At 29.8% G+C, this 27856-nt stretch overlaps 1 protein-coding gene across 1 annotated transcript in view; it reads left to right on the forward strand.

Annotated features, from left to right (window-relative positions):
• Positions 1–27381, forward strand: part of LOC142320124 (lysosomal acid glucosylceramidase-like) — a 54388-nt gene extending 27007 nt beyond the window's left edge. Inside the window, exons 4-10 of the mRNA XM_075357802.1 lie at positions 186–336; positions 5363–5520; positions 10663–10897; positions 17171–17378; positions 20829–20899; positions 23530–23903; positions 27239–27381. Of these exons, the coding sequence (XP_075213917.1) occupies positions 186–336; positions 5363–5520; positions 10663–10897; positions 17171–17378; positions 20829–20899; positions 23530–23903; positions 27239–27338 (1297 nt within the window). The 3' untranslated portion in view covers positions 27339–27381. The remainder of the gene's footprint in view (positions 1–185; positions 337–5362; positions 5521–10662; positions 10898–17170; positions 17379–20828; positions 20900–23529; positions 23904–27238) is intronic.
• The last annotated feature ends 475 nt before the right edge of the window (positions 27382–27856 follow it).

Raw genomic sequence — 27856 nt, forward strand, 5'->3', positions numbered from 1 at the left:
AAATTTTAAAACTTTTTAAATATGCAATTTTATTGTCTATGATGAAAAACATGACTAACTAAAAATCATTTGCGATTTTCTCAACTTATTGAATGAAAATGTCATATCCTTAAAAAACAAATTAAAAATAAATAAAATAAAACAGCTACAGTTCACTAATGTACATTTTTAAAAATCATTTTCAGATCGTATTTCTCCAAAGATGGTGTAGAATATTCTGTATGTCGTGTGGTACTCGGTGCTTCAGATTTTGGTCTAAGATATTATTCATATGTACCAGAGTATGATCCTTCTCTAAAATCATTCAACTTAACTGAGGATGATTATTTATATAAGGTTACATATCAAATAAACTTTTTATACTACCAAGGCAGTAATGATAGAATATAAGGATTTATTTGTAATTTTTTGTTTGCTTTTTTTATAAACAACAAGAAAAACAAGGGACTCAGGACTCTTCCCCATAGCATTCTGCATTCTATGTTTTAAAATAGGGACCTTGATTTTACATGTTTATTCTTAAAAAATAAATTTTCTATTGCCTGTTTTATGGTTTCAAGCTAATCTTGTTACTAGTTTCCCAGTTTATTCCTGGTATAAATCTCAAATTTTTAATTAAATTTTATTGATCATTCTTCTAAAAGAATAAAAATAATCATTCTCTCATTGCATTTTTTCATTATTAAATGATGCTACTGCATCTTGATAATTGTGATTTTAAAAAACTATTATCTACACAAAAAGAAAAAGAAAATTATAATTAGGTAAATTTATAAGAATGGTGTCAGTGCAAATGACAACAGTACTTATAGTTCAAATTGGCTAGGAGGTAGAAATATTAGTTCCATTAACTTAAATTGAGTTAATAATTCATTCTTCGCAAGATCAAAATTCTATAGAAGGTTAACATTAAAATTTCTATACACTATGATATTTAATTAAATAATAATTTTAAACAGTTCTGATAATATAGAAGAAGGTTTCAAAAACACTGGAAGATCTATAAGTTGCCATCAATATCGACCTAATGCTTGTTCTTATTACTCATTACAAAGTATTTCATCTTTTTCAGTTTTACTTTGTAGGATAATGAATCTTAATATAGGTAGCCTTAAAGTTCAAATAATTAATTCTTTTAATCACTCAAACCAAGGAATCAGAGTTTGATATTTTAAGATCATTTTAAGGATTATCTTGTCTGCTGTTTCATGTATTACATTAGAATTTACTTCACTTTCATGAAAATAGCTGTAAATGTTATTTATTACATTAGAAGTAGTCAGAATACAGGTTATGGGAGAAATGTGAAGAATTTAACACAGCAGTTGTTTCAAAGATGAAAAAATCCCATAATTTAAAAAAAAATTCTCCAAAATTCTCAATGTAAGGTTTTTTCTAGAACAATTTTGATTTGATTTTAAGTGGACGTTTTTTGTTCCATGCCTAAAATGGTCTTTTAGTTGTGAATCATCTACTCCGATGCAAAAATTGTATAAATCAATAAGTACGCCTTCATCAAGATTTTTGCCTTTGAGAGGTAAATCATGTGAGCCAGAAAAAATTACACAAGGAACAACTGAGGACAGTACTTTTTTGTTTTTTTCTACTTATTTTCATAAAAATTGGTGAAGTTGGATGTACACTGGAACGCCCTCCATGAACGATTTTGCAGATTCCTTTGCAGTCTGATGGCCCTGGGAATGTACATGCACTTTGCAATAATCATGCACATCCTTGTACTTAGTGAGAGGTCTGGTAGAAAAAAAATATCAACCACCTCTCATTGTTTTTTTTTTTGTTTTTTTTTTTGTGTTGTTTGTGGGTGAAAAACGCCTGGGCGTTATCATTGCCCGGAATTTTATTAATAAAAGGGTAAAATAACTTCAAAAGAATAAACTATATAAGGTGTAAACATAATATTAATCATATAATAAAAATTTACTAAAACAAGCCAAGAAGGCAAAATAAAACTCAAAACTAATACTACAGACGAAGTTTATAAAATATATAAGTTAAAATAATCGAATAAAGAAACTATATAAAACTTACCTATTTCCGATGGGTTGTGCAAAAATCCCCTCCCCAGATAGTAAAATTAAATACATAGAACCAAAAAAATCAAAATTGAAAGTAAAGGTTAAAATTATTAAATAAACTCTTCTTACAGAAAAGCATATATGATAATATTAAACTCTTTGGAGTAACCTGGTACTATGCAAAAAGAGAAACATCCGGTCAAAAATTCTGTTTTATTGCACAAGATATCACGGATGTTTCTGGGTATATTAAACTGACAATGCAATGCCGCATAACATATGCAGTCCACGAGAATGTGGTGCAAAGTCATGCAGCAGTTGTATCATGTGCATAGGCTTCTCCTGACATTAGGTATTCGTGTGTGATCCTCGTATGTCCTAACCGTAACCGGCAGAGGACCACTTCCTCAAAACAAGATTTTCTGCAAGAGGAGCCCCATGGCAACACTGAATCTTTAATCCGTCGGAGTTTATTATCGACGGTAGTCGCCCACTCACTTTGCCACCTTGCTCTCAGTGATTGTTTTATACAATTGATGAAATCAAAGGTAGTAACTCGGGTGGTGAAAGGAGGTTGAATACATACTTCTTTGGCAGCAGAATCTGCTCTTTTGTTACCTAGAATCCCAATGTGGCTAGGGATCCAGCAAAAACCTACCTCTCTGTTGCGTTTACCTAACTCAGCGATTTTATCATAAATGTCATTGACATTTATGACTCTCATTGTTCTGGCTGACGGCAGAAACAACATACAATATTTACAGAAAACACCTCTGAGTCACCCTGAGCAAACTACTTATAGTGAGTATGCGTAAAGCCACTGATGATTGAATTTCCTCTTGAGGTATTTGACATCTGCCGCAAATTCATAGTTCTTCAAAGATACCCAGACATTTTCTAAGAGATATTTTCTTCTTATCAACCGGCATAGTGCTCACAGGCCAACGAATTTTCCAGTATCCTCTTCATGACAAACATCATCTTCAATTTCACTTTCACTGTGTTGTAAATAGGTTTGAACTGTAGAAGAAGGCTCTGTAGTCACAGTGTTTGAACCAAAGGGTGATTATACTTCCTTATCCCTATCCTCATTGGTGCTGCTGGTATTTATTTTGTTTAATTCACTGCAAGAAAAAATAAATTTAATTTCATAAAACGTTGATGCAGACGCAGTCGTAGCATCTTGCTGCATTGATTTGACAAGTAAGGTTCTAACTGATATTTTTCTTAAAATTGAGTTTTATATGGTATATGACTATACCAGGTGGTGCTGGTAAGTAATAGTAGTTCTTAAATCTTCTCACAGATGTTGTGAGTGTCTCTATTTTGTTGTTTCTTTCAAAATGTTTAATTTTAAATTTTTCAAAATTTGTTTATTTATATATATTTTTTTGTTTTATTTCTTTTTTAATTTGTCCCATCTTGGAAGGGGAGGCACCTGCCCTCTCTCTTACCTGCCTTCTGGAAACACCCATGACATCTTCTGAATTGTGATTAATTTTGTAGTTATTTAACATGAATACTGTCATCAAGGTAGTTAACTTAAATTATTTCATGTGTTTATATTAATTAGTAATAAGATTCTGTCCACATCTACTACTATTTTATAAGTATTAGCGCATGTTTTTATGCAATACTTTAATCAGATTTTATCGCATTTTCCCTTGATCCATCAAAGCAAATGCTGTAGCAGTCCTTTTTATAAACTACGGAACTGCAAATCTAGCCATTACTAACATGATTTGAATAATTTATTATTATGCACTGATCAAAATAAAAGATTTATTTATTTATATTGGTTTTTTTTAGATTTGATGACAAAAATAACTAGTCTGTCTTCTCCAACATTAAGAGGTGTCTCTTATAGCTTTTTGCAAAAAAAAACCAGTCGTCAAAAACTTACTTTTGTAATTTTATCATATTAATTCATTTTTAGATACACAAAAATAAAATTTTTTTAATAAACTTCATGAGTCCTCATCAAAACATACTGGATGAAAAAGTGATATATCTCCCAAAGTAGTCAACCACTGAAATGTCAAATTAGTAAAAGGTTATTAATGCATTTAATACTATTAGTATTATTATTGTTTCTCTTTGTTCTTACACCTTAATGACCTCACATTATCACTATTTTTTTAATCATTCATTTACTGCTTTGATGTGCACTATAAATCTTGAATATTCCAAGAGAAGCATATCATCCCATAGACATCTTTCATTTTCCCCGAATGAAAAGATATCCACGCATTCTACAAATTCCAGCAGAAATAGAATGCCACATTCAATTAATTTTTTTTTTTTTTTTTACATAAAATAACAAGATATCTTGTTTTTAAAATTAAATACTACAAATCCTGTGCAGTCTATTGAATAAAACTTTTATATTGTGACTTTAAAGATGAGTAGATAAACTTTTTTTTTGCATTCCTAAGATTTTTAAATAGTTTTTCTTATTGACTAAAAATGATCCAGCAATATTACAGTAAGTTTAAATTGGTAAACAGTACTCACCATAAGAAGTTAAAATCTTCTGTTCTGATTCTGCCAATACACATTTTATTGAAAAACAGTTGCAGTGTTCGTTTTTGCCCACCTAACTATTGCCATTCTTTGTACTGGCTCAGCCTTACTCTTATTTGCACGAAGTTACCTACAGCACATAACTATTTTTTTGTTCTAGATTTCTTGCTCAACTATCTAAATCTGCTTATACTACCAGCAGTTTATTAATAATAATAATAAATTATTTAAATACATTTGTTAGAAATCTTATTTTAATAACTGCAGTTATTTACAATAAAATAATACTCAGCAAAACAATACTATGGACTGTAAATTATGGAAAAGATAGCATTTCTCACTCAATAATGAAGCAATGTATAAAATTTCATCCTCTACAAATCTTCAACAATTATTTTGTTTTATGTTAACCATTATAATTTAGAAAAAAAAAATTCTTTTACAATCAAGGAAAATAGTTTCTATCTTACTAAAGGATTAAAAACTGAAAATGTAAAGACTCAAAAAAAGATTGGTTCAGGGAAAAATACTGCACCACCTCATTGAAAGGAGTATATATAATCAGTTAAATTATCAGGAAAGTCTGCTAGCTGCACTGAGAAATTTTATAGCTATTTTTAATATTCTAAAGGTATACATGTTATTTGCTTATAATATGGTAGAAATAAAAATGTAAAAACATTGCTATCAGTAATGTACTTATAGTAAGTGATCTTATAAAGCATGAAGCATTTAATAATATGTTTATAAGAGTATTATGTGGATTTACTTTTAAATTATTTTTACATTTCCTTTGATTTTAGATACCTCAAATAAAAAGAGCATTAAACATGTCAAGTAGACCTATAAGTTTGTTAGGATCAACATGGTCTCCACCAAACTGGATGAAAGTTAATAACGTTATATCAGCACAGTATTTGCAAAAAGAGTTTCAGCAACTTTGGGCAGATTATCATGTGAAGTAAGTTATTACATTTATGTAACATAGTTTAATTAATGTTATATTTATTACATGAAATATATTACTGAGTTGGGTGCTATCACCTTATAATCTAATAGGGACCTTCTCTGTTTTCATCCAATGCATCTACTGCTAGATCTTGCTAAAATTTCATACTATTCATGGTATCTATCAATAAATTTTTATTGATAGAAACTTCTTAAAAATTTCTTGCATGGTTTTTTTTTATAAGAAAAATAATTCCATTGTAGCAAATAACAATCTGTTAATACATAATTATCTAAGTGAACTAACTGATTTTTACATTATAACTAATTTTATAGGGTGGCTGAATAAAATTAATTAAACATTAGAAAAATCTCAGATACTGGATCGTTAAGTAAGATAGATATAAATTGATTCTTAAATTCTCAAAAGAATCAATTTATGAGATCAATATATCAATAAATCTGATATATTTCTCATTAAAGATATATTTATGTACATAAAAAAATATGTTAATAGATTTAAAATGATACTTCATTGAAAGGCAATATTTTTCAGATTAGTATTTAAAGATTTTTAATATACATATGTTTATCAATAAAAGTAATTATACCTAATATATTAGTATCTTTATTCACAAAAAGAATAAAATATCAGATGCTGTAAAAGATAATTCAATGCTTTCTGCCATCACCCAAGGTAGTTCATCAATATTCCTTTCCTACTGTAAAAAAACACACCCCTTCTCTAATGAGTTGCTCTGCAGAAATTTGAAATTAGAATATATTTATTAGTTTTACATTACTTCATCTTAACCAGCAGTTAATCCCAAACACAGAACTCTTCATCTATACATAAAGTTGTTCAAGCATTTCAATTTTATTAGCATATTGATTGTTTTAATAAAAAATAGAAGTAATCAATTTATGTGAAGAAGAATAAAAACAGCTGTGATATTTTTTAATTGCAGTATATTAAACAAATTTCACCATCCTCTTTAAAATGGAACGTTTTTTCTAAGGTACCTCGGACAAGAATTGTGCTCTGAATCAAATGGTCAAATGATTTATATATTTCTTCTATAAATCCATTAAATTAGGTAGATTTCATAAGAAAGCTACCTAATGTAATAGGTACCATGATTTGACTTCTGGAAAATTTTGACATATCTTTGCATTTCACAACCCCCAGACCCCAAAACCACTGTCAGTTCAAAAGTTTATACAGAGTCATTCACGGGAACCGGATGTTTTTAAAATAATCATAAAAAATTGATTATTTACTTTAAAAAAGTTTTATTGATATTGAAACACTTGTTAAATCAAAGCATTTGCTACTTACTCATGAACGAAATATTATGTCCGGCAAGTGATGTCCATTTTGGGCAATACATTGTTGTAGCCATTCACGGAAACTGGCCTCAATTCTTGGCAGCATGTCTACATCAATCTGGGTGACGTGATGACGAATTGCGATCTTTAGGTCCTCTAATGTACGCGGTTTATTGCCATACACACGCGATTTCAGAACCCCCGCAGAAAAAAATCACAATTACTCAAGTCGGGGGACCGAGGGGGCCAAGGAATGTTGCCGAATCTGCAAACGATCCGTCCCGGAAACAAGTTACGGAGAACAGCCATCGTTGCCCTCGCTGTGTGCGCTGTAGCTCCATCCTGCTGGAATAACACATTTTGAAAATCGATTCCCCGGTTTCGTAACTCAGGGATGAAAAACGTATTCAACATCGCAATGTAAGAATCAGCTGTTACAGTTACGGCAGCGTCATTTTCTTCAAACAAATATGGTCCAATAACACCGACCTTTCCTATTGCACACCAGACAGTCACCTTTGGGCTATGAAGTGGTCTCTCGTGAAGCCGATGCGGGTTTCTTTCTGCCCGATACCGGCAATTCTGTTTGTTGACGAAGCCATTCAGATGAAAATGGGCTTCGTCACTCATTAACAATAACAAATTTTCATTTTCTTCGAAAACGGTAAGCGTTTGTCGACAAAATTGTAATCGCTGCGTGAAATCTTGCTCGTTTAACTGCTGCACGACGGCTATCTTGTAAGGATGGAAATGCAGGTCTGTATCCAAAATTCGTCTTACCGTACTTGTGCTCATTTGAAGCGCTGCTGAATGCCTCTGAATAGAGCGGCGTGGGCTTCTGACAATGGCTTCCCTTACTCGTTCGATGTTCTCCGGAGTGCTAGCAGTCGGGGACCCGGTGGTTTTTTCTTCAATATTGAACCGCATGTTCGAAGGTTGTTTACCCATCGTAATATTGTGTTACGAGAAGGGACGCTTGCATTACGATGGATATTAAACTGACGGGGGAAATCTCGCTGAACAGCAGTTACGGATTCGTCATTTCGCACAAAACTGTCATACACGTACGGTTACACATACACGTACACGTTGGTCTAGCGTCCACGGCTCCATCTCAACGACTAAAATGTAAATGCTAAGAACAAAGGAAACGTCAGACACCAGCCACGTGCCCCTCCCACCACGAACGCCCGAGTACAACCCACTTCAAAAACATCCGGTTCCCGTGAATGACTCTGTATATACATTTATATATATTTATTTCACTTTCTTGTGGACATGATAAACTGCCGTGATTTTGTGCCAATTACTTTCAAATTGATACATAAAATATAACAACCCAAAATCTCGGTCGGGTTCGTTAATGGGCAAAATCAGACAATGGAGTGGAATTGGGGGGGGAATTCAAAAAAATATTGCTATAACTTTCTTATTAAGTAAAATATCGAATTCATTTAAAGTTTCTACTATTCTTTGGATAAGGGCTTAAAACTTATCTAAGTAAGGTTTTTTGATATCACCAACCATTGGCCCAGTAGGTGGGAAAAAATGGGGTTTGGAAACAAAAAAAATCATACTTCCCTTAATAGGCACAATATCAAATCAGTTTAAAGTGGTCGTTGTTATTCCTCTATACATTACCTAAAATTTTTGTCAGAAACAATTTTTGCTGTGACTAACCCTTATGGCAAGGGATGACCAAATTATTGCTACAATTGGAAGATAGGGCTTGTTGTATGCTAAACATGTGAAACTTTTTTCACATCCAACCATTGTTGTATTGAGTAAATTTGAAGTTTTTCTTAACTTTAAAGTGGAAATCTTTTTTATCCCCTACTTAGCACTGGTGAAATCTACCTCTTCCTTCCAGCATGCCGAAAGGGATTTTTTTTATTTATTAATAAAATCTATTTGGTCTTTTTGAAAGATGTGTTGAAATAAGTTAACAAATAGTGAGTAATCTATTATTTTAGATAGCTTGTTTTTTTCACATTCTTCTCATTTTAAAATTTACCCATAATGTATAATAATTATTCATCACAATTTAGAGTCCATGTAAAGTAACAACCCTGCTTAAGAGCAAAGGTAACATAGTAGGTTATTTATATTTTGTAAAATTATGGATTATCTTAACATCAGTAAAAGTAGACAATGGGATATTTTTAAGTTTTGATTTGTCGCAATGAGAAAAGATAATTTCTTAATTTTAATAAGATATGAATTTTTTAATAGTAGTTGCTTTTATTATTTTTGTTATACTCTCACACTAATAATATGAAAAATTCCTTTTCATTTTGTTATAATTTGTAACCCATTTTTTTTTTATTTTAAATTTCCATGAATATATTTAACAGCATCAATGAACAATCGATATGATGTAATGGAATAATTTTCAGCTTGTACTCATATATATATAAGAAACAACTCATAAACTGAAAGACAAGTTTTTGTACAATAGTAACTATCATCAATGACATTATTCTTTAGCCAGATACCAAAAATGAGTTCAAAGAAATTCTAGATGACATTTATGCCATTCAGAAGAATTTTTGTTAAATAAGAAATTCAGTTTAAAAATAAATAAGAAAAATTAATGAATTTTAAAAAACGTTTGTCACGTAAATGTTTATCTGCCAATCTCCTTGGCCGAGTGCTAGTATCTCAGTCTTTCATCCAGAAGTCTCAGGTTCAAATCCCAGACAGGCATGATATTTTTCATAAACTAGAAATCTCCATTTTCACATTCCCATGCTTCTTTGATGAAATAGAATAAAATAAAACTAAGGTAATGAAATTTGATGAAAACAATAACAAGCAATTAAAGTTTAAGAAAGACAAACATTTTACATTAGAACTTACAGAATTTTGATATTTAGGAAGTAAAATTAGAAATAATGAATACAATAAGCAAAGTTAAAAACCTGATTGACTCAAGTTAGAAGAGAGAGCTTTTATGAAATAATATGCTTTTAAGAATAATACTAATATCCAGTATAGATAAAAGTAGAAATATTCTTAAAATTATTTGTATGGAATGGAGCATTTTGTGGTACCAAAACAATGATAATAAAATTAATCAAGAAAAAAAGAATAGTCCTTTGAAATCTAGTATTACATGAGGCTACTAAAAACTAGCCAGGTTAAAGTACGAAAAGAAGAACTGTTAAAATGAAAAGGAGGAGAGAAAAGTTTGGAGCAGAATCTTGTCAAGAAATGAACTAGGTCTGCGAGTGAATTATATTAAAATATCCAGCATTAGTTAATTTTTTAACAGAGAAATGTGTTAAAAGGAGAATTCTATAAAGGAATATGAATTATTCCTAACTACATATTAACTATAAATATATTAACTATAGCAATTTATAAATCATGTAGCTGAGGATGTAAAATACAGTAAATAAAAAGTTGACATTAAAAGATTAGCTCGGTACAGAAAAGAGTGGAGAATAGCATTGCCTCAGTCAAATGACAGATGATAATTTGTAACATAAATATTTTGTAATGTTAAACTGCACAAATTAAAACACTCATATATATTGAAAATATTACACTTTTAAACTAAAAAAAAAACCTATACTGCTTGAAGTTACTATCATCTTAATCCAGAATTATTAATTGGAAGTTTTATGTTGTAACAGCAGTTGTTACCATACACTTAACGTAGATTTTGATGTGTTTTATGTCTACTTTTGTCATTTTGGTCATACATATTGTATTGCCATTGTTATTTTCCCTTGTATTTTATTTATTAGCGCAATTTTAGTTTAATAGTTTTATAATTATTTTCTTGATTAATTATTTATTTCTTTACTTATATTTTTTACAGAATGTTTGATACGTTTAAAGCTGAAGGTATAGATTTCTGGGGTATGACAACTGGTAATGAACCCATTACTCTTTTCCAGTTTCATTTATTCTTTCCTAGTCTTATTATGTTTCCAGAAGAACAGCGAGACTGGGTTATTAATAAATTGGGTCCAACACTAAGAAAACATAATTATACTACAAAAATAATTCTGTTAGATGATCAGCGACTGTATGCATTATGGTGGATGAAGACGGTAACTTGCACTTCATACATTATATGTTACTGTTACAGTAAACTTGTAAAATTATATTGCATCATGGAATAAGTTATTTCTTTGAAATAACTAATAATGTCTATTACAGACATGATTGATTATTTCAAAAATAAGTTTCATATGCTTTCTCTATTGTCTTATATTTATCAATTATACAAAATATTATTATGAACTCATAGTATCTATATTTCTGTTGGTTGTCATGTGAGAGATTACAATTTTATTTACCAGAGCAAAGGAAGCAAGCGACACAATCTTTGTAAAAATTGCCATTTTCATAACACAGTTTATAAAAATTATTTTAAAAAGGGTTTATACTGCTCAGCAGATTGTATACACAAACAAATAAATGAATAGAGGGGGTCCAATACTACCAGGATGGTTAGTCCCAATCTGTCAAGCTAATTTGCATTCGTATAAAATACAGTATAAGATCTAAACAAATAAATGAATAGTCCATTCAGGTCGTACATAATTATACATTATGTAAATTGTATCCAGTATAGCAGGTATCTCATTCCATAGATAACAGAACTGCACAAGCATTTGACTAGAAGAATCAAGGGAAACCACAGAAACCCCTTGATCAGAGGAGCATAACAAACTACAAAATTAATAAAGAAAAAAGAAAAAAATTATCATAAACAGAGTAAATATGCAAAAATAATAATTGTAAGATTGAAATAATAACATTTCAACAATTCAGAATTAAATAAATGAAATTGGTACAGAATAAAATAACTTTGAAGATATTAAATGATTAATATCTGGTTAGATAAAATGAACTTAAATATTATTTTAGTAGGTGTTCATTAAACAAATACGCAGAAAATTCATATTTATCTAATTTGAACTGTTTATAACATCATCAACCAATCATTATTGTTTCTGTAAATGTATATTTTAATTTTATTTTAAATTAACTAATCTGAAGATCTTTATAATATTAGATGATTGTTAGATCTGTTGCGATGTGGAGGACCATAAAACCTTTGTGGAAGGTTTTAGAGCAAGTATGAACTAGATGCATAGGTGATGAATTGAAACAACGCCTTGTTATTTATTGAATTGTTATTTAATTTCTTGTCATCTTGACCTTTTGATAACGTATAATTGAACATCTAACATATAATTGACCTTAAGAACAAATAAGTATACAAATAAAATTAACGCTTACATATACAAATAAGATAAGTGTTCATCCGAATATTCGTATGTGCGTCCATCTGGACTGAATGTACAACATGACCACTCTGGGTCAGATTCTGGCGCCAAATGAATACAGGTCGCTACATCATAATGACCACTCTTTGCGGTATTATGATGTAGGACATCGTATGACAATAGCTTGTCGGAGAGCTCTAGCCCACACCAGGTAACAGCACCCGACAGCAAAAGTAGAATGTAACAGTAATTTATTAAAATAGAAACTAAATTCTAATAGGCCTTTCTTGTAAATAAACAGCTGTGACATATTACTTGAAAAGTTCTGTTGTTTTTGGGTTGATGCTAGTTATTAAATACTATTATTTTATTTTAGGAATAAATAATTTTTTATTTACTAAAAATTGGTGTATGTGAATCGTATTTATTAACATAAACAAAAAATATCTTAGTCTATTTTTGTATGCTGAAAAATTGTTCTAACTTTTTAACTAACCCCAAGATGTAATACAATGGTCCTTTGGAAAGTCCAAAGTTTATTTGACACAAATAAACCACAAGATTTTTCATAGATTTTTTTTTCAAACCTGTCAACTTGCAATTAGAAACATTTAGACCAAATGACTGTTCAACTTTTAAATGCTCTCAGTAAAATGTAGTAAAGTTGTGTAAAAAAGTGGTTGTCTCTGCTTTGATGTGAAATTTTAAGGGAACCTTCACCCAGCAACCCATCTCTTCAGATTTGGAAGAAGTAAACACCAGAAGCCAAATACAGAGTATGTGGAAGCACTTCAAGGCATAGGTCATGGGGTTTTGTAACAAAAACCTTAGATATGTGTGCAGACACATTATGGTTAAAAGAAAACTTTTTCAAAGAAACATTTTTTAAAGAAAACTTTTTTTGACTAGTTGTGGACATTTGTCTTGAATAGAACTCAGTATAGACTACACTGATAGAAAAAAAAAAATTATGTTTCTCTAAGCATGATACTATTTCTTGAATTGCTTTTTTGCGTACATTACAGATCTGTAAATATAATTTTCTATCAGCCTTAGTTATAAATAAATTATGCTTAAAAAAGATTAAGCGAAAATATAGTTAAAATCTGTAAAACTTATAATTTTGCATGGTCATACCTGTGTTAGAATGATTTCACTGATGATTTTCTTTTATAAATAGCCTCAGGCAGATCCTGAATTAATGTCCAATAGTAAATGCCTAGCATGTTAATATTCCATTTCCCTTTATAGCGGCTTTCCATCACCAAAATGTCTTGATGGAAACGCTCACCGTATCCATCACTTACATCTCCGAGGTTGTCCGAGAAAAAATCCAGATGTGAGTAGAGGAAATGTATTTTCAAAGACATATTGCATCCCATAGCTCTGTATGAAGTAAGAAGTTGATTAACAATATCGTGGTAATAGTCGGATTTTTGTTGGCTGAGAAAATTTTTGCAAACGTCTTTAAATGAAGCCCAAGCTACACTTCATAGCTCATCAATATTTGTGCAATAATCCAAATTATTTTTTTAAAGTAAATTTCAGCCTTGTTTTGATCCTCACAGTTTAGCTTGACTTTTTTATAAATTTAAATCCCTAACCAAGTCATTTAATTCACCTTGTGGTATAAGATGTGGCTTACTGCAAGATAATTTTAAATCAACATCATTGTTGTATTTTTCAGTACTGCCTAATTCTTCTTCTCTATTTTAGAAATATACATTCACAGGTGGCTCAGGAGCTAGAATAATTTCAAGGTACAAGCCTGATTGCAGATTGCAATGAAGGATATTTTACAGTATGTTTAGATTTTTTAGAAATTCCAGACACACTTATTAAACAAAAGTAACAATCAGTTACATGATCCTTTGGTTTATGCCAAACCATAGGTACACCAAATGGCAAAGCCTTCCATACACCTTTCAGCCATCCTCTTAAATATACAGAGCAATTAGTGCATACTATATGAGGAGCCCACATCTTATCTTGATCACCACTTTTACACTGAAAGTACAAATGATATGTCTTTTTAAATAAAGGTGTAATGTTTTTTATATTTGATTTTATGGTAAGCTCACCACATACGAAATGCGACAATAAAGTAATGAGACTGATTTTTCTTTGCAAGATGTGGCAACCCTGCAGCTTGTGTAGGCACACCATCTTTGACCTTAGTCTATAAGCTACTTCTAGTCCAAGCGGCACATTGATGCAACTGCTCAGTCGTGAGTTGTGCTGTAATAAGTGAACACGTATTTGTGTCTCTCGTCACAGAAATGAAACCGCAAAATATTGCGCATGGGTATGCCATTTCTTTTTGCGTTAAATCGGGTGAAAACACGACGACAACTTATGGTAAGCTTCAGAAGGCTTTTGGAGAGGAGGTTATGTCAAGAGCTCAAATTTTTCGGTGGCATAAAATTTTTAGTGAAAGCAGAAGAATGTTGAAGATGAAGACCGCAGTGGTCGACCATCAACCTCACGGACAGATGTCAACTTGACCAGGGTACGTGAAATCGTACAATCTGATCAAAGATTATCCGTGAAAATGATTGCAGAAGAACTCAACATCAATTGAGAAACGGTTCGTCTAATATTAACTGAAGATCTTGGTATGAGAAAGATTTGTACAAAAATCTCACACAACAGCGTGAAACACGGAAAAATGTGGCAGCCGATCTGTTAGAGCAAACGGATATCAATCCAGATTTGTTGAGCCGTGTTATCACTGGTGATGATGGATGGTTTTTTCAATATGATCCAGAGACAAAACGCCAAAGTTCGCTATGGTGCTCAAAGAGATCACCCAAACCAAAAAAGCTTGCATGTCAAAGTCAAAAGTGAAATGCATGCTTGTGTGCTTCTTCGATTCCAAGGGAATTGTTCATAAAGAGTGGGTGCCTCCTGGACAAACAGTTAACCAATATTTCTACAAAGAAATTTTAGAAAGACTTCGTAAACGAGTTCTTCGTTTCCGTGCCAACATTGCTGATAATTGGATTCTGCATCACGATAATGCGCCATCCCATACTGCTCTGTCAGTACAGCAATTTTTAACCTAAAAACAAATTTCAGTACTACCCCAGCCACCTTATTCACCAGATATCGCTCCGTGCGACTTTTTTCTATTTCCAAGAGTCAAAATGGCGGTCAAGGGACACCATTTTCAAACAACACAAGATGTCCAAAAAGCTGTGACGAGGGACACAAACACGTGTTCACTTATTACAGCACAACTCACGACTGAACAGTTGCATCAATGTGCCGCTTGGACTAGAAGTAGCTTATATACCAAGGTCAAAGATGGTGTGCCTACGGAAACTGCAGGGTTGCCACATCTTGTAAAGAAAAATCAGTCTCATTACTTTATTGTCGCACCTCGTATATAAAAAAAGCATCCACACCATTTACACAATTTTAAGGCATTATGACACTGCACTGTTAACAAACATAAGACAGCAATAAGACTGAAAAAAATTAATTCATTCCTAAATCCAGTATTTAATACAAACAACACAGCTGTGTTTTCAGCTACATGTTTTGACCTGCACCGACATGATTAATCTTGTCCTTGAAGGCTTACTCTTCAATATTAGATATGATGTCATAATATGTAACTATAATATGGTTTAATTCTTTGTCTAGTATTGTTTATTTATAGCTTACAAATTGAGTTAACAAAGTTAAACAATAAAAAATGAGCTAACAAAATACAATAGAGGAGCTTAAAATGCTAACTATACATTGAAAAATGAAAAAAATCCTTTAATTAAAATTTAAAAATTTTTCAAAAATGGTGAGTGATAGAAAGATTCTGAATTCATATTCATTATCAGCATCAAAAAACAGATTAAAATCATGTATCGCATGTTAGGAAACAAAAATTATGTTTTTCAGTGCTATTAGTCTAATAGTGTTATTGGTGATGGCTCTGCCTTTTCCCAGAGTCTACGAGCACCTCACCACAAGAATTCCAAAAAACAATAGCCACGACGTTTCCTACTCATGGAACTCTTTTCACTTTTCTTGGCGCTCTTTCATCTGCTCCCATTCATTGTTTGGTCTCTGGGATGTAATGGAATTCATGTTTCATCTACTGTTATAAAACATTGAAGAAACTCAACGGAATTTTGTTTAAGTTAATATAAACATCCTGAAGAAGTGGTTCATTCGAATGAATTTTTGTCGACTATTAACTGACACACTATACATCGATTGGAAAAATTTTTTTTATATCCAAATAATTGTATGAAATGTAATGGACACAGAAATTTTGTTGGCCATCTGTTTTTCGGCATCCTGAGAGTTCATAATCTTAAATAGTTGTATAACCATGTTTTTCAGCAGCCCACTTTTTTACCTTTGTAAACCAAGCGGAAGAATCCTTTACAGTGGAATCTAACTCTTTTTGTTTATTCATTGTACAAATTAATTTATAACAGCTCAAACTTCAATTTTATCCATTTTTCATACGATGTTAAAATTTTTTTGCTTTACTGGATCTCCATCTCAAGCAACTGTACCCACATGTCCAAACTTTCCAGACACCAACTGAAGAATCATATTTCACAAATATCATTGTCATTTGGTCATACTTGTGCCATCTCTATGTCAGGCAGATAACTTTCTGATAACCCTGGCATTATCTTTCAAATAGGAGTATTTAATAAGTAAATAATATTACATACCAAATTAAATTATATTCTTTTTTACTTTATTGCATTCAGAACTCATTTCAAAAATGAGAAATGTATATAAAATTGTACTCATACATAAAAAAATTTACTATAAATATGATTGTATGTAAAAATGCTCTTAAATTTTTTTTCATAAAATTGATGTCTTTTTTTTGTTTTCCTGTACTTTATGATTGCTAGTATAGAAACTCTGAAAGTCAGAAATGTACATCAAATCAGTGTTACCTCGGTTCAACAAGAAATTAATGATTACATTGATGAGATTCATACCAGCCTTCAGGCAGAAAATTTTGTAAAATATTATTAGTTTTGAAATTTAATGTTTCTGTAATCATCATTGTAAAAAAAGAGATATATCAAAATGACTTAAAAAAAGATATTTTTTCAGGTAATGAGGGATCCACTTGCTAAGGATTATGTTCTTGGAATAGGGCTGCACTGGTATTTTGATAATTTGTGCCCGGTGAATGTACTAGATATTATTAATGAAAAATTTCCAGAACAAGAAATTTTATATACAGAGTCCAGTGTCAATCCAGCAGTTAATTCAAAGTTAATGCGTGTAACTGATGTATCAGATGGCTCTAATGTAATAGGTAAGAACTCATCTTCTTAGAAATCTGGCACAGCCATTATTCTAGAATAACTATTTTACATTGTTTATCTTGTATTCCAGTTTTTCAAGAGTAAAGTGCGCCTGTGCCATGGTTACTAGGAAAAGTGAAGAGATAGTTTACTTTTGTAGCCCAAACATACTATTGCCCATTGATATGCTAAGTCCACCAAAATGCAAACTGTAGACAGCAACCGAAGTGCTGCCTTCGTTCTGTTCAATACAGGAACAAGCTATAGTCAATATTACTTTTATAGAAAACAATTCTAGTTCTTCTTGTGTCTCAAATTCTTAGCACATATCACAGTTATAATAATGACTGAGCTAGATAGTCTACAAGAACAAATTAATATATATCCCTCCTGTGTATAAATGTGAGGCAATATATACAAAGCAATGTATTTTATAAGCATTGCCTCAATAAGGAATTAACATTAATTTAATTAATAAAAATAAAAATTAATATAAGTAATTTAATTGATTATGGAAATACTAAATACAAATTGATATTTAAAAAATTAAAAGAAAAAGACCATAATCACAAACAAAATTGATAAGTATGGCTTAAATATTTATTATCCAGCTTATAAAAAATGTTTATTTTCATAAATAAGATAGAAAACTATTTCTGGGGTATTGTCTAGTTATGATAATGGGTATATAGAAATGCAGTTAATTAAAGGAAAGATAATATTAGTATGTTATTGTGAAGCCTGTACTACCACTTCTAGCTAGTTAATCTCATCATCCAAAATCATGATTTCTTTCATAATAATTTATTTGATGGAAAAACTGAAGTAAATTTATAAACATTAAAGTGGGTTTTTTGTAGTAACGTCTTTTTTTAATTTTTAACATCTTGTTTGTTAATGTACTGTATTATCATTAAATTATACCCATAATATCAATTTCAACTTTATTTAGACAGGGTGCTTTGGGTAACTCAAAATTTGATAATGATTAAAATACATATAATGAAATTGCTGATGTAAAATTCTAAGTTCATTAGACCAAGATGTGTTGTTAATAAAAATTGTTGAAACTCTAGCAATAAACCCTAGGTAATACAAAAAGGTTTCCGCAGAACACCCATAAAACAAGTTATTTGTGTGTATTATATATATATATATATATATATATCTTTGACACAATTTCTTTTGCCAACATATAAAGAGAAAGAGATTGAGTGTTTACTAGGGAAATATGATCTAATTTTATAAAAAATATTGTGCAAGTCAAATAACTCTTCCCAGAGAAAAGCTTAAGATTCCCTAATAATAATAAGTAGTGCTCATCTTATTAAAAACATCTCAAGAATTGATAATTTTTATATTGATAAGAATGGATTAGCAATTGATAAACAGTTTTACAATTACCAGTTTAAATATCTGACGCAAATAAAAATTGTTTTTTCTTCAGAAATTAGCAATTCAATAGAGAAGTATAAGGTTCCCAAAGGAATAACCTCACTCATCCTTAGAATGGTGTGTTCCTTGTAAGAATCCAACTTAAATGTTAACCATAAAGCCAGATCCTCATTGGAGGGTTCCTCTCATATAACCCAACAGATTATTTCTGAACAATTCATTTGTTTTTTAAATATTACGTGTAAATGATTTACAGATAAATTAATGTACTAATAGTGTACATTAAATTAATGAATTAGTGTTATTAAATTAATATATCAATTAATAATAGTGATTATCCAAACATTGATGTAAATGTTTGACATGCTCATAAAAATTATTTACTCTTTCATCTAATATCTTTAATTTGTATTGAATTAATTCATGGTTACTAATTAATTAATAATATTTTAACTGTAATATTTTGTGTTAATAATATTAACAAAAGATATGTTTATTTTACAATGAAGTAGAGTACATAAAAACAATTTTTTTCATAATTCTACAAGATAAATAATATTTACTAACATTATAAGACAAAGAAGAGTACACTGTTTAAACAAAAAAATTATAACAAAAAAAAAAACAAATACTACTAAAAGAGAAAACAGTTTATCATAAACTAGTTAAAAGTCTATCACACTTATGGCATGACTTAAAAGCTACCTGCTGTGTTAGTAAATCAGAATATTCTTTTATAAAATTATAGAATAAAATAAACAAAAGAAAGAAACCATTCATTAAATGGCCAAATAAAGAAAGAACTAATACTATATGTTACCAATATCAGTACCAGCTGAAAAGTTCCCTGAAGGCAACAATACATTTACATATGAATCTTGTAGATTATAAATATACTGACAGTTAGTTACTGTAATCTAATGTGAATGAAAGAATGTCTAATAATTAAATTCCTGAATAAATTATTTTTTGTAGCCAGTACTATCATGTTCATAGCCTACCAACTTATCCCAACTTCAACCATCTAAATATTCTATCACCTCATCCTGATCTAATGTAACTTTATCAAACTATGAATATCGTACTAACCACAATACCAAACATCACTCTAAAAAGCATGTTACATCATCTTCCTGTCTGAGATTAAATAATTAACATAGCCTGCTGGCAGCTTCTCTACTCTGAATGTTATTCAGCTCAAAGTTGCAACATACTTCATGTTTTAAATTCTGTACACATAGGATTTTATGAATAACAGTCTCCAATATAAGATTTAATTCCTACATTTTTTAATTGACTTCAGACTGTGTGAGACTTTGACCTATCTGCTCTATCCAACCACTCATCCTTTAATTTCTCAATGATTTTACCTGATATTTTGTTCAACTGATGCTTATATTGAGTTTTAATCTACGCTCATAATGAGTTCTACTTTACTCTGAATGATCAACTGGGATATCATACTTTTTCGCTAAGTTTTCTCCATGTTTTAAATCAATCCTTCTTTGTTTCAACAATTTTTTCTCTTAAGAATTACTGGTATCAATCAGGGGACATAGAAGTTCATGGCTACCATATCTACAATGAACCTTAAACAACTGTTCATACAAGGCATAGATCCAACCTCTAAATAAACTATTTAATCTGGAGTACATCTGGGAAGACCAGACATTCTGTTTGAAAAGTATCTACAAAAATCCTCCTATCCCTTAATATTTGATAACCCCATATTTTTTCCCTCAATAAGACTACTGTGTTGTGTATTAATATATTATACTGCAGTATGTATTATAAATAAAAAAAACTGCTGTGTAGAAATTATTCCTCTGTATATTAATAAGTGCAATAAAGAACACTGATTTATTTTAATTGTAAGACTTAGCATGCAGTAAGAAGTGATTTTATTGACATAAAGATATTGTACCTACTCCAAAAAAATTAGTTTAAAATAAATGCAGCAACATATTTTGTTTATAAATAAATAATAAAAATTATGGTGCTTATGCATTGAATATGCTATAAACCAACAAAATCTTATTTGAAATAAAAAAATGTTTATTTTTCAGGTTTTGACCCTCAACCACCTCGCTTAGGATTATGGCACCTAGCTGGTTTATATATTTCAAATATTATTGAGGTCTGTAACACTTATTTTACGTCATTAAAGTAATAATAAATAAAATTAGATTTAATAGATTAAATTACTTTCAGGATTCTAGATTAGTTTTTTAATTATCAATATCTCAAATTAAACTTCTACCCACAGCAGTGTTGCAGTATTCTTTTCTTTATGGATATAATTAAAGTTTTTTTAAATTAATTAATATTTATCTGATATGACATCTCAAGAGTCCTATCAGCTCTTAAGAGTCATAGTATTACTGCTTAATCTATGTAAATAAGAAATAATTTTTTTTAAGGTGATTACTTTTGTAAAATTCAGTCGAATTTAGATTACCCACACTGTTTAGAAAATTATTATTATTATTACTGTAAGAAACACAAAATAATTAATTTCAAGAATTTTTCATGTAGCCCTTGATTTCTTTCTAATATTACCCATAAAAACTGAGAGTTAATTTAGGAGATTTAAAAAAATCAGATTTGTTTTTGCAGCTATTTTAATGTGAAAAACTACATTTTTGTTAAGTCAATATGATCTCTATTTTATAAATTCCCCCCTCCCCATAACATATGTTACTTGTTTGTTGTTTTATACGCTAACTAACGTTCCTACATCGCAGTTTTGCCCGTCATATCAATATAGCTTCACATGCAATATTTTTTTTAACGGCAAACTTATATATTTATGAATAACAATTATTTAATCAAGAATATTGTTTTTAAATTTTATTAAAATCTCCGCCACGGCATATAGTGAAAATTTTTCCCCTTTTTTTATGGTGCTAGAATGAGTAAGCTGCTGCGTGAACTTACTAAAATAAACATTATTTTTAAAGCAGTCTTTTAAGCATTCTTTTTAAACATTGTTTGGTGTTTCAGCGTTTACGAACGAAAGGGTCGTTTCCAACGTGTTCGTTTTCTGTTGAACAAGTAAAACGTGTTAATAATGTACATCGTTTGATCAACATATTCAGCGTAGCCCAGGCACTAGTACGAGGCGAATTTCATGTCGCACTGGTTAATCAAAAAACAAAGTTTGACGCACCTAGCGAAAGAAATTCTTTATCCTTTCCGCCTGCAGAAGGTTCAAAATTTTCTGCCATCAGATTACCCACAGCGGTTAAACTTCTGACATTGGCTTCTAGACAACGCTGATAAGGTAAATTCAATTTTACTTACTGCTAAAGCCACTTTTACGAGAAACGAAGTCTTCAGTTCTAAAAATACTCATTTATGGAGCGAAGGCAATCCACATGGTACTGTGAAAACTAGTTTTTGACATACACTTCACATTAATGCTTGGTGTGGGATTATTTATGACAAGATTCTGGGATCATTTATTTTCAATGAAAACCTTACGAGAGATGCATACGTTCTTTTCTTGAAAAATAATTTTTTGGCTCTTTTGGAGGATGTATCTTTTCAAACTACCTTGAAAATGATTTTTCAGCTCGATGGTCCAACGCTACATTTTTCTTTAGTAGCTAGAAATCGCTTGAATGCTAATTTCTTAAACTGATCAATTTGCTACCACGATCAGATCACCTGACTTAAAGCCACTAGATTACTTCATTTGGGAACATATGAAAACGATAGTTAGTATATCAACAAAAAGTTATTTCTAAAAAGAGTTACTATTTAAAATATGAAATGCTATTGAATTTATACAGACGATCCTGAGATGAAACGAAAAGCGACCGGAAACATTTTACGGCGAGCTGTGATGTGTACATTGTGAAAGAGGGAATTCGAAAAATTATTATAAATGAGTTTGTTATTCTGTTACCACTTATCATTTCATGTATTTTATTGATTTTTTTTTTAATTTTTGCTATATTAAAAATAATGTTCATTAGGTACAGAAAAAATAATAATACTATTTTCTCTGTATTTTTTCGTCTGTTTTGCTTCAATAAAAAATCGATTTTTAAAAGTTTTTATTTGATTTTTATTGTATTTACATTAATTTTTACAAAATTAAATTCTCTACAAGTTTTGTTACAAAATCTTCCGCATTTATTAGTAATTTAATAAAGCTTTTGTGCTACAAACTATAAAATACTTTTTTCGACACCGAATTTTGTGTTTTATCTTGGATATCTTAACAAATACTAGAGTTACAGTTCTGGGATCTGTTTTATCTTATTTCCCAGTTCAAATTTCATAAGAAATCACTAACGTTACACCTTAATTTGGGCCCCAAAAATTACAGTAGGGTTTCATTTTATTAGAAGAGCTGAAATCGAGCGAAATCTTTCGCTAGCAGTAACTCGAAAACAAAGCGTTTCCAGACCTAAATTTATATGAATATTTTTTGTCATTATTTTCATCACTAGAACATGTCCTGAAAATTTCTCCGTTTCTTTGCGGGATACTTTGTATATACTGTGTATATATTTTTTAATGATTTTTTCATTCTTATCAACAATTACTTTTGTTCTCTTCATTAATAACACTAACTTCCAAAGAGAGTAATATTATTTAAGATAAACCTACATTACTGTAATACAGTTGTGTAGTAAATACAATACAGATTTTCTTCAGATGCAAACAACCACTAGAAAAAAGCTATAGTTAAGTTCCACCAACATTCTGATTACTTTAAAGTTTTTTCTAATTTTAAATATTGTGTTATTTTTACAGAATATGAGTCACTGGGTAACAACGTACTTAGATTGGAATTTAAGTTTGAATTTAGATGGTGGCCCAAACGTATCAAATCTAACATGCGATGCAGCAATAATCATAAATAAAACTGAAGATGAATTTTATAAACAGCCAACATTTTATGCGATAGGCCATTTTTCAAAATTTTTGCAACCGGGATCCAAAGTCATAGATGTAAATTCGGTTAAAAATGTTCCATTTCAACAAGATATTGCACCGTCAACCCCACCAACAACTGTTAGTACCAGTACTATCTTCCCAGTTTTTCCAACACGACCACCTATTGTTGATGTAAAACATATTGGCGTACTTAATCCTGATGGTAGCCGTACTATAATTTTTTATAATCCGTAAGTTTTTTTATATATATGATTACTTTAAATTATGTTTATATTTAATTTTTATTAAATGGATTTCCTCCTATTTTTATCTGACAACTAGAGGAAGGTAAAATTTGTTTTTTATGCCCTAATAACTCCAGAATGGCTTCATTGATTTTAATGAATGGAAATCAATTGACTTTTATTAATTACCTGAGTGATTGATTGATTTGAAGAAAAGATTTGATTTGATTTGATTTGATTGATAGAATGATTTGAAGAAAATAAATAAAGTACAAAGAAGCTACTAGACACTGTTGATGGTGATAGACACTACTTTATTCAAGCCTAAAAACTACAATTTCTTTGAAACTCACTGAATGATGAAGTATGATATAAAATTGTTTAAAAAAATATATATTCTTTCATATATTTAATTACAGTATAGAAACATAATAAAGTAAAAAGAAAAGAAAAATTATTAGAAATAATTAAAAGAGATTTAAGATTACTTAAATAAACATGAAAGTTGATAGGAGTTTTTTTAAATAAATCTAGTTTAATCACAAAATCTCTTTTCAAGGTATGTGCAAAAATTAGTATTCAAAAGATCATAAGAAACAAAGACAAATTGTTGTACTACAAAATTCATTTTTCATCCCAAATACAAAAAGTAAGGCAGCAGTATTTTGATCATGAATAAATAAATATAACCTACATATTGATCATGAATAAATAAGTGTAGTCTAAGTATTAATTTTAGTATAATTAAATGTTTTTTTTTTACCTACAGTATCAGACTCTTCCTCTGTGTCTTATATTGGGACAAAAGAAATAAGTTAATGCACAAACAAGATTCCAATTACAGAAAAAAGCATTATTTAAGCTCTTCAGCACTTTCCATTCAAGAAAATTCATCTTAAGAAATCATATTTCTTTATTATGCATCTTTTATTATGAAATTTACGTAACTATTTTTTGGTTTGATCCATGATATTATTTAGTAAAAATCAACTTCAATAAGAAGCTGTTTTTTAACATCCTACATTTTTTAAGTAGATTAGCACTTTATTCTTGTTAATTTTATCTACCTCATTCACATATAGTTAATGTTACTTAATGAGTACCTTTAGATTCTTATTATAGTGATAGTATAAAAGTTCCTCAATGTAGAGCAAAGCAATCGCTGCTTGATCTGGAAAAAACACATCATTCATGGGGTATAATTTTTTTATAATCTATATTTTCCCATTAAATATCTACTTTTAATTTAATGTGCTTTTTTATCTTCTCAGATCACATGCTTGTCTGATTAGTAAAATGTAATCAATGCATGGGGGGCGATACATTGATTTTATTATACAATATATTTAAGAAGTCCCCTGCACTTCTAGACATATATACATTGTGGAGGCTTATTAAGAATTCATGTTTTGTAATTTCTTTTCTTGAAGTTGAGGTATTAACCATTTTTCCAGCATTTGTATGTACTCTTCAAAAAAGTATGATCCAAACAACTATCGTAATGTCACCCTGGCCTATATCATGACATGTGGTGAATCCTTTCCAAATAATAATTTTACCCCAATACATGGTATAACTTAGTAACATCTTGCAAAAAAAAAAAATATGTGAACAAAAGTGAAATCGCAATTGTTTTAGACATATTAAATAAACCAGTTCTTGTATATCACATAGTTGAATAAATCTGAATAAGATTTGTATGCTGTATAATTTTTATAACTCTAAAAAAACAAAAGTCATGAAGAAGAGGCTCAATAATAGTAATCTTGACATTCATAAAAACTCTCTACAAGGAGAATAATAGTAGTAGGAAGTACTGAGCAGGTTGAGAACAAACAGAAAGAGATTATAAATACTAAAAATGCATCTTTGTGAAACAAATTTAAACACAGTTATAATGAAATGAATAAAAATATTCTTTAGTATTTCTGTATTAGTGATGTAATTAAAATGATATTTATTTTAATTAAACGAAGACTGATTTAGTAAGAAGGCTCAAATTTCTTTGAAATTTGTTTTTGAAAGTTCTTATATTAATGATTTAAATGTAAAATTTTAATACTATGGAATTTAATTTCTTTTTAAATTAAAGCCATTAAAGATCTGAGATATCTAGGTGGATATCAGGACTCAATCTTTATAATGTGTTTTCTAGCTCCTAGAAGCATAAGACAATGAAGTAACAGATTGAATATTTCAATATTCTTAATAAAAGGGAACTAGAATCAAGGACTAGTTCAAGCGAAATAGAATAAATATTTTAATGCTATGAAGTTAGTGTTAAAGGTAGATTACATTTTTAAGAAGAATGATGTAATTTTCAACATTATTTATCTTATCTTTAGTTATTTATAGTTATTTTTGACTAGTATTCAGAAAGACAAGGAGACTCAAAACTCTCTGACGCCACTTTCTTTCATAATTTCTTCAAAATAAGAATTTCAAAACCAATTTGAAAAAACAAATTTTTTCAATATAGCAGCAATATGTTGGTTTTTTATTTTAGATCATTACACAAATAAGATTTGTACTAAACCTTAGTTCTTTTACTTTTCTTTGAAATAAAACAGAATTTGAAAAAGCAGTTTGAATGCTGCAATTTTAATTTTCACGTATTAAGTCATGTAGAGGGGGCTGGAGAGTCTGGGAAGGTCAAAAAATTAAGTTCCTTGCTATCTCTGGAAATAGATATTTGCTAGGAACACTGAAGTAAGAGGACCTGAACTTCACATATATTACTCCATGCTTGTCCCTACTTAAATACAATTTGACAAAGAATCAAACAAAAAATATTTTAATTTTTATTATTTTAATTAGGACTAGAATCGAGGGCATCTGGTTGTAAAGGAGGGTTCAGTACTGATAAACTGTGAAACATCAGTTTTTATTTATTTCCTACTACCAGAATAAGCTTTTACTAAAAAAGTTTCCAAATAATGTTTCTTTTTTTAATGAGAAAGCTGGCTAATAGCGAGGTTAAACCTAAAGTTCCTTCCTGTCCAGTGGTTTTGTAAAACCAAAGATCAAATATATGACTAATAATTCCCCAGTTAATCATGGAGGGAGATTATGGGATTTCAGATTATTATAAAATCTGGTAAGATTTCAAACAGTAAAGAAATTTCTGAGGTTCAGTAGTTCCTGATATTACCCTGAACAAATCTTGTGTCTTTATCTAACAGTATTGGTAATTTTAAGAACATATTATTATTATATAAACTCTTGTTAAAGAAGAAAAGATATTCTAACAAACAAAACTTTTATTATCACAGTACTTTTTATTGTTTAAAATAAGATTGTAATTACTACTTCTGAGTATGATAATCCATTTGTTATTTCAGAAAATCTTCACCTACAAAGATTACTATTTACGATCCAGACAGAGGTTATGCTTTCCTCATATTAGAATCACACTCCATTAATTCTGTAATTTATTGGTAATGTTTTAATAAGTAGAATATTAGATTATTTACTTCAGTGTGGTAACCTGTTGAAATAAAAGAATAATAATAGTAATGTTTCATTTTTGTTCTTTCTAAATCAACTTCTTCCTCACTCCTTTTTTCTGCCTAAATTTTTATTTTATTCTATATATTTATTGTTTTGAAGACTAGTTAAAATTATTATTTTGAAGAATATTAGATTTTGAAGAATATTTGATTACTTTGAAGAAGACTAGTTAAAAATATAATTTTCATGTTTAATTGCCATTATACTACATTTTTGTATATTTTTTGTGCAAGAATTGCAATACTTGCACAATGTTTCTAAAATTTAAATTTAGGTATTAATTTTACTAAAATTATTAAATTAAAAATGTATTTATCTTTATAAAAAGTCATGAAAGATAAATACAACCTTTAAGGACTGAATAAGTGCAGATTAAGTGAATTCTGGATATTACTGTAAAAAATGCCAAATCTAATGAGATTGAGGTATTTCTTAGTTTTACTTTTCCA

This window comes from Lycorma delicatula, chromosome 2 (assembly GCF_047948215.1).
Source record: "Lycorma delicatula isolate Av1 chromosome 2, ASM4794821v1, whole genome shotgun sequence".
NCBI lineage: Eukaryota > Metazoa > Arthropoda > Insecta > Hemiptera > Fulgoridae > Lycorma > Lycorma delicatula.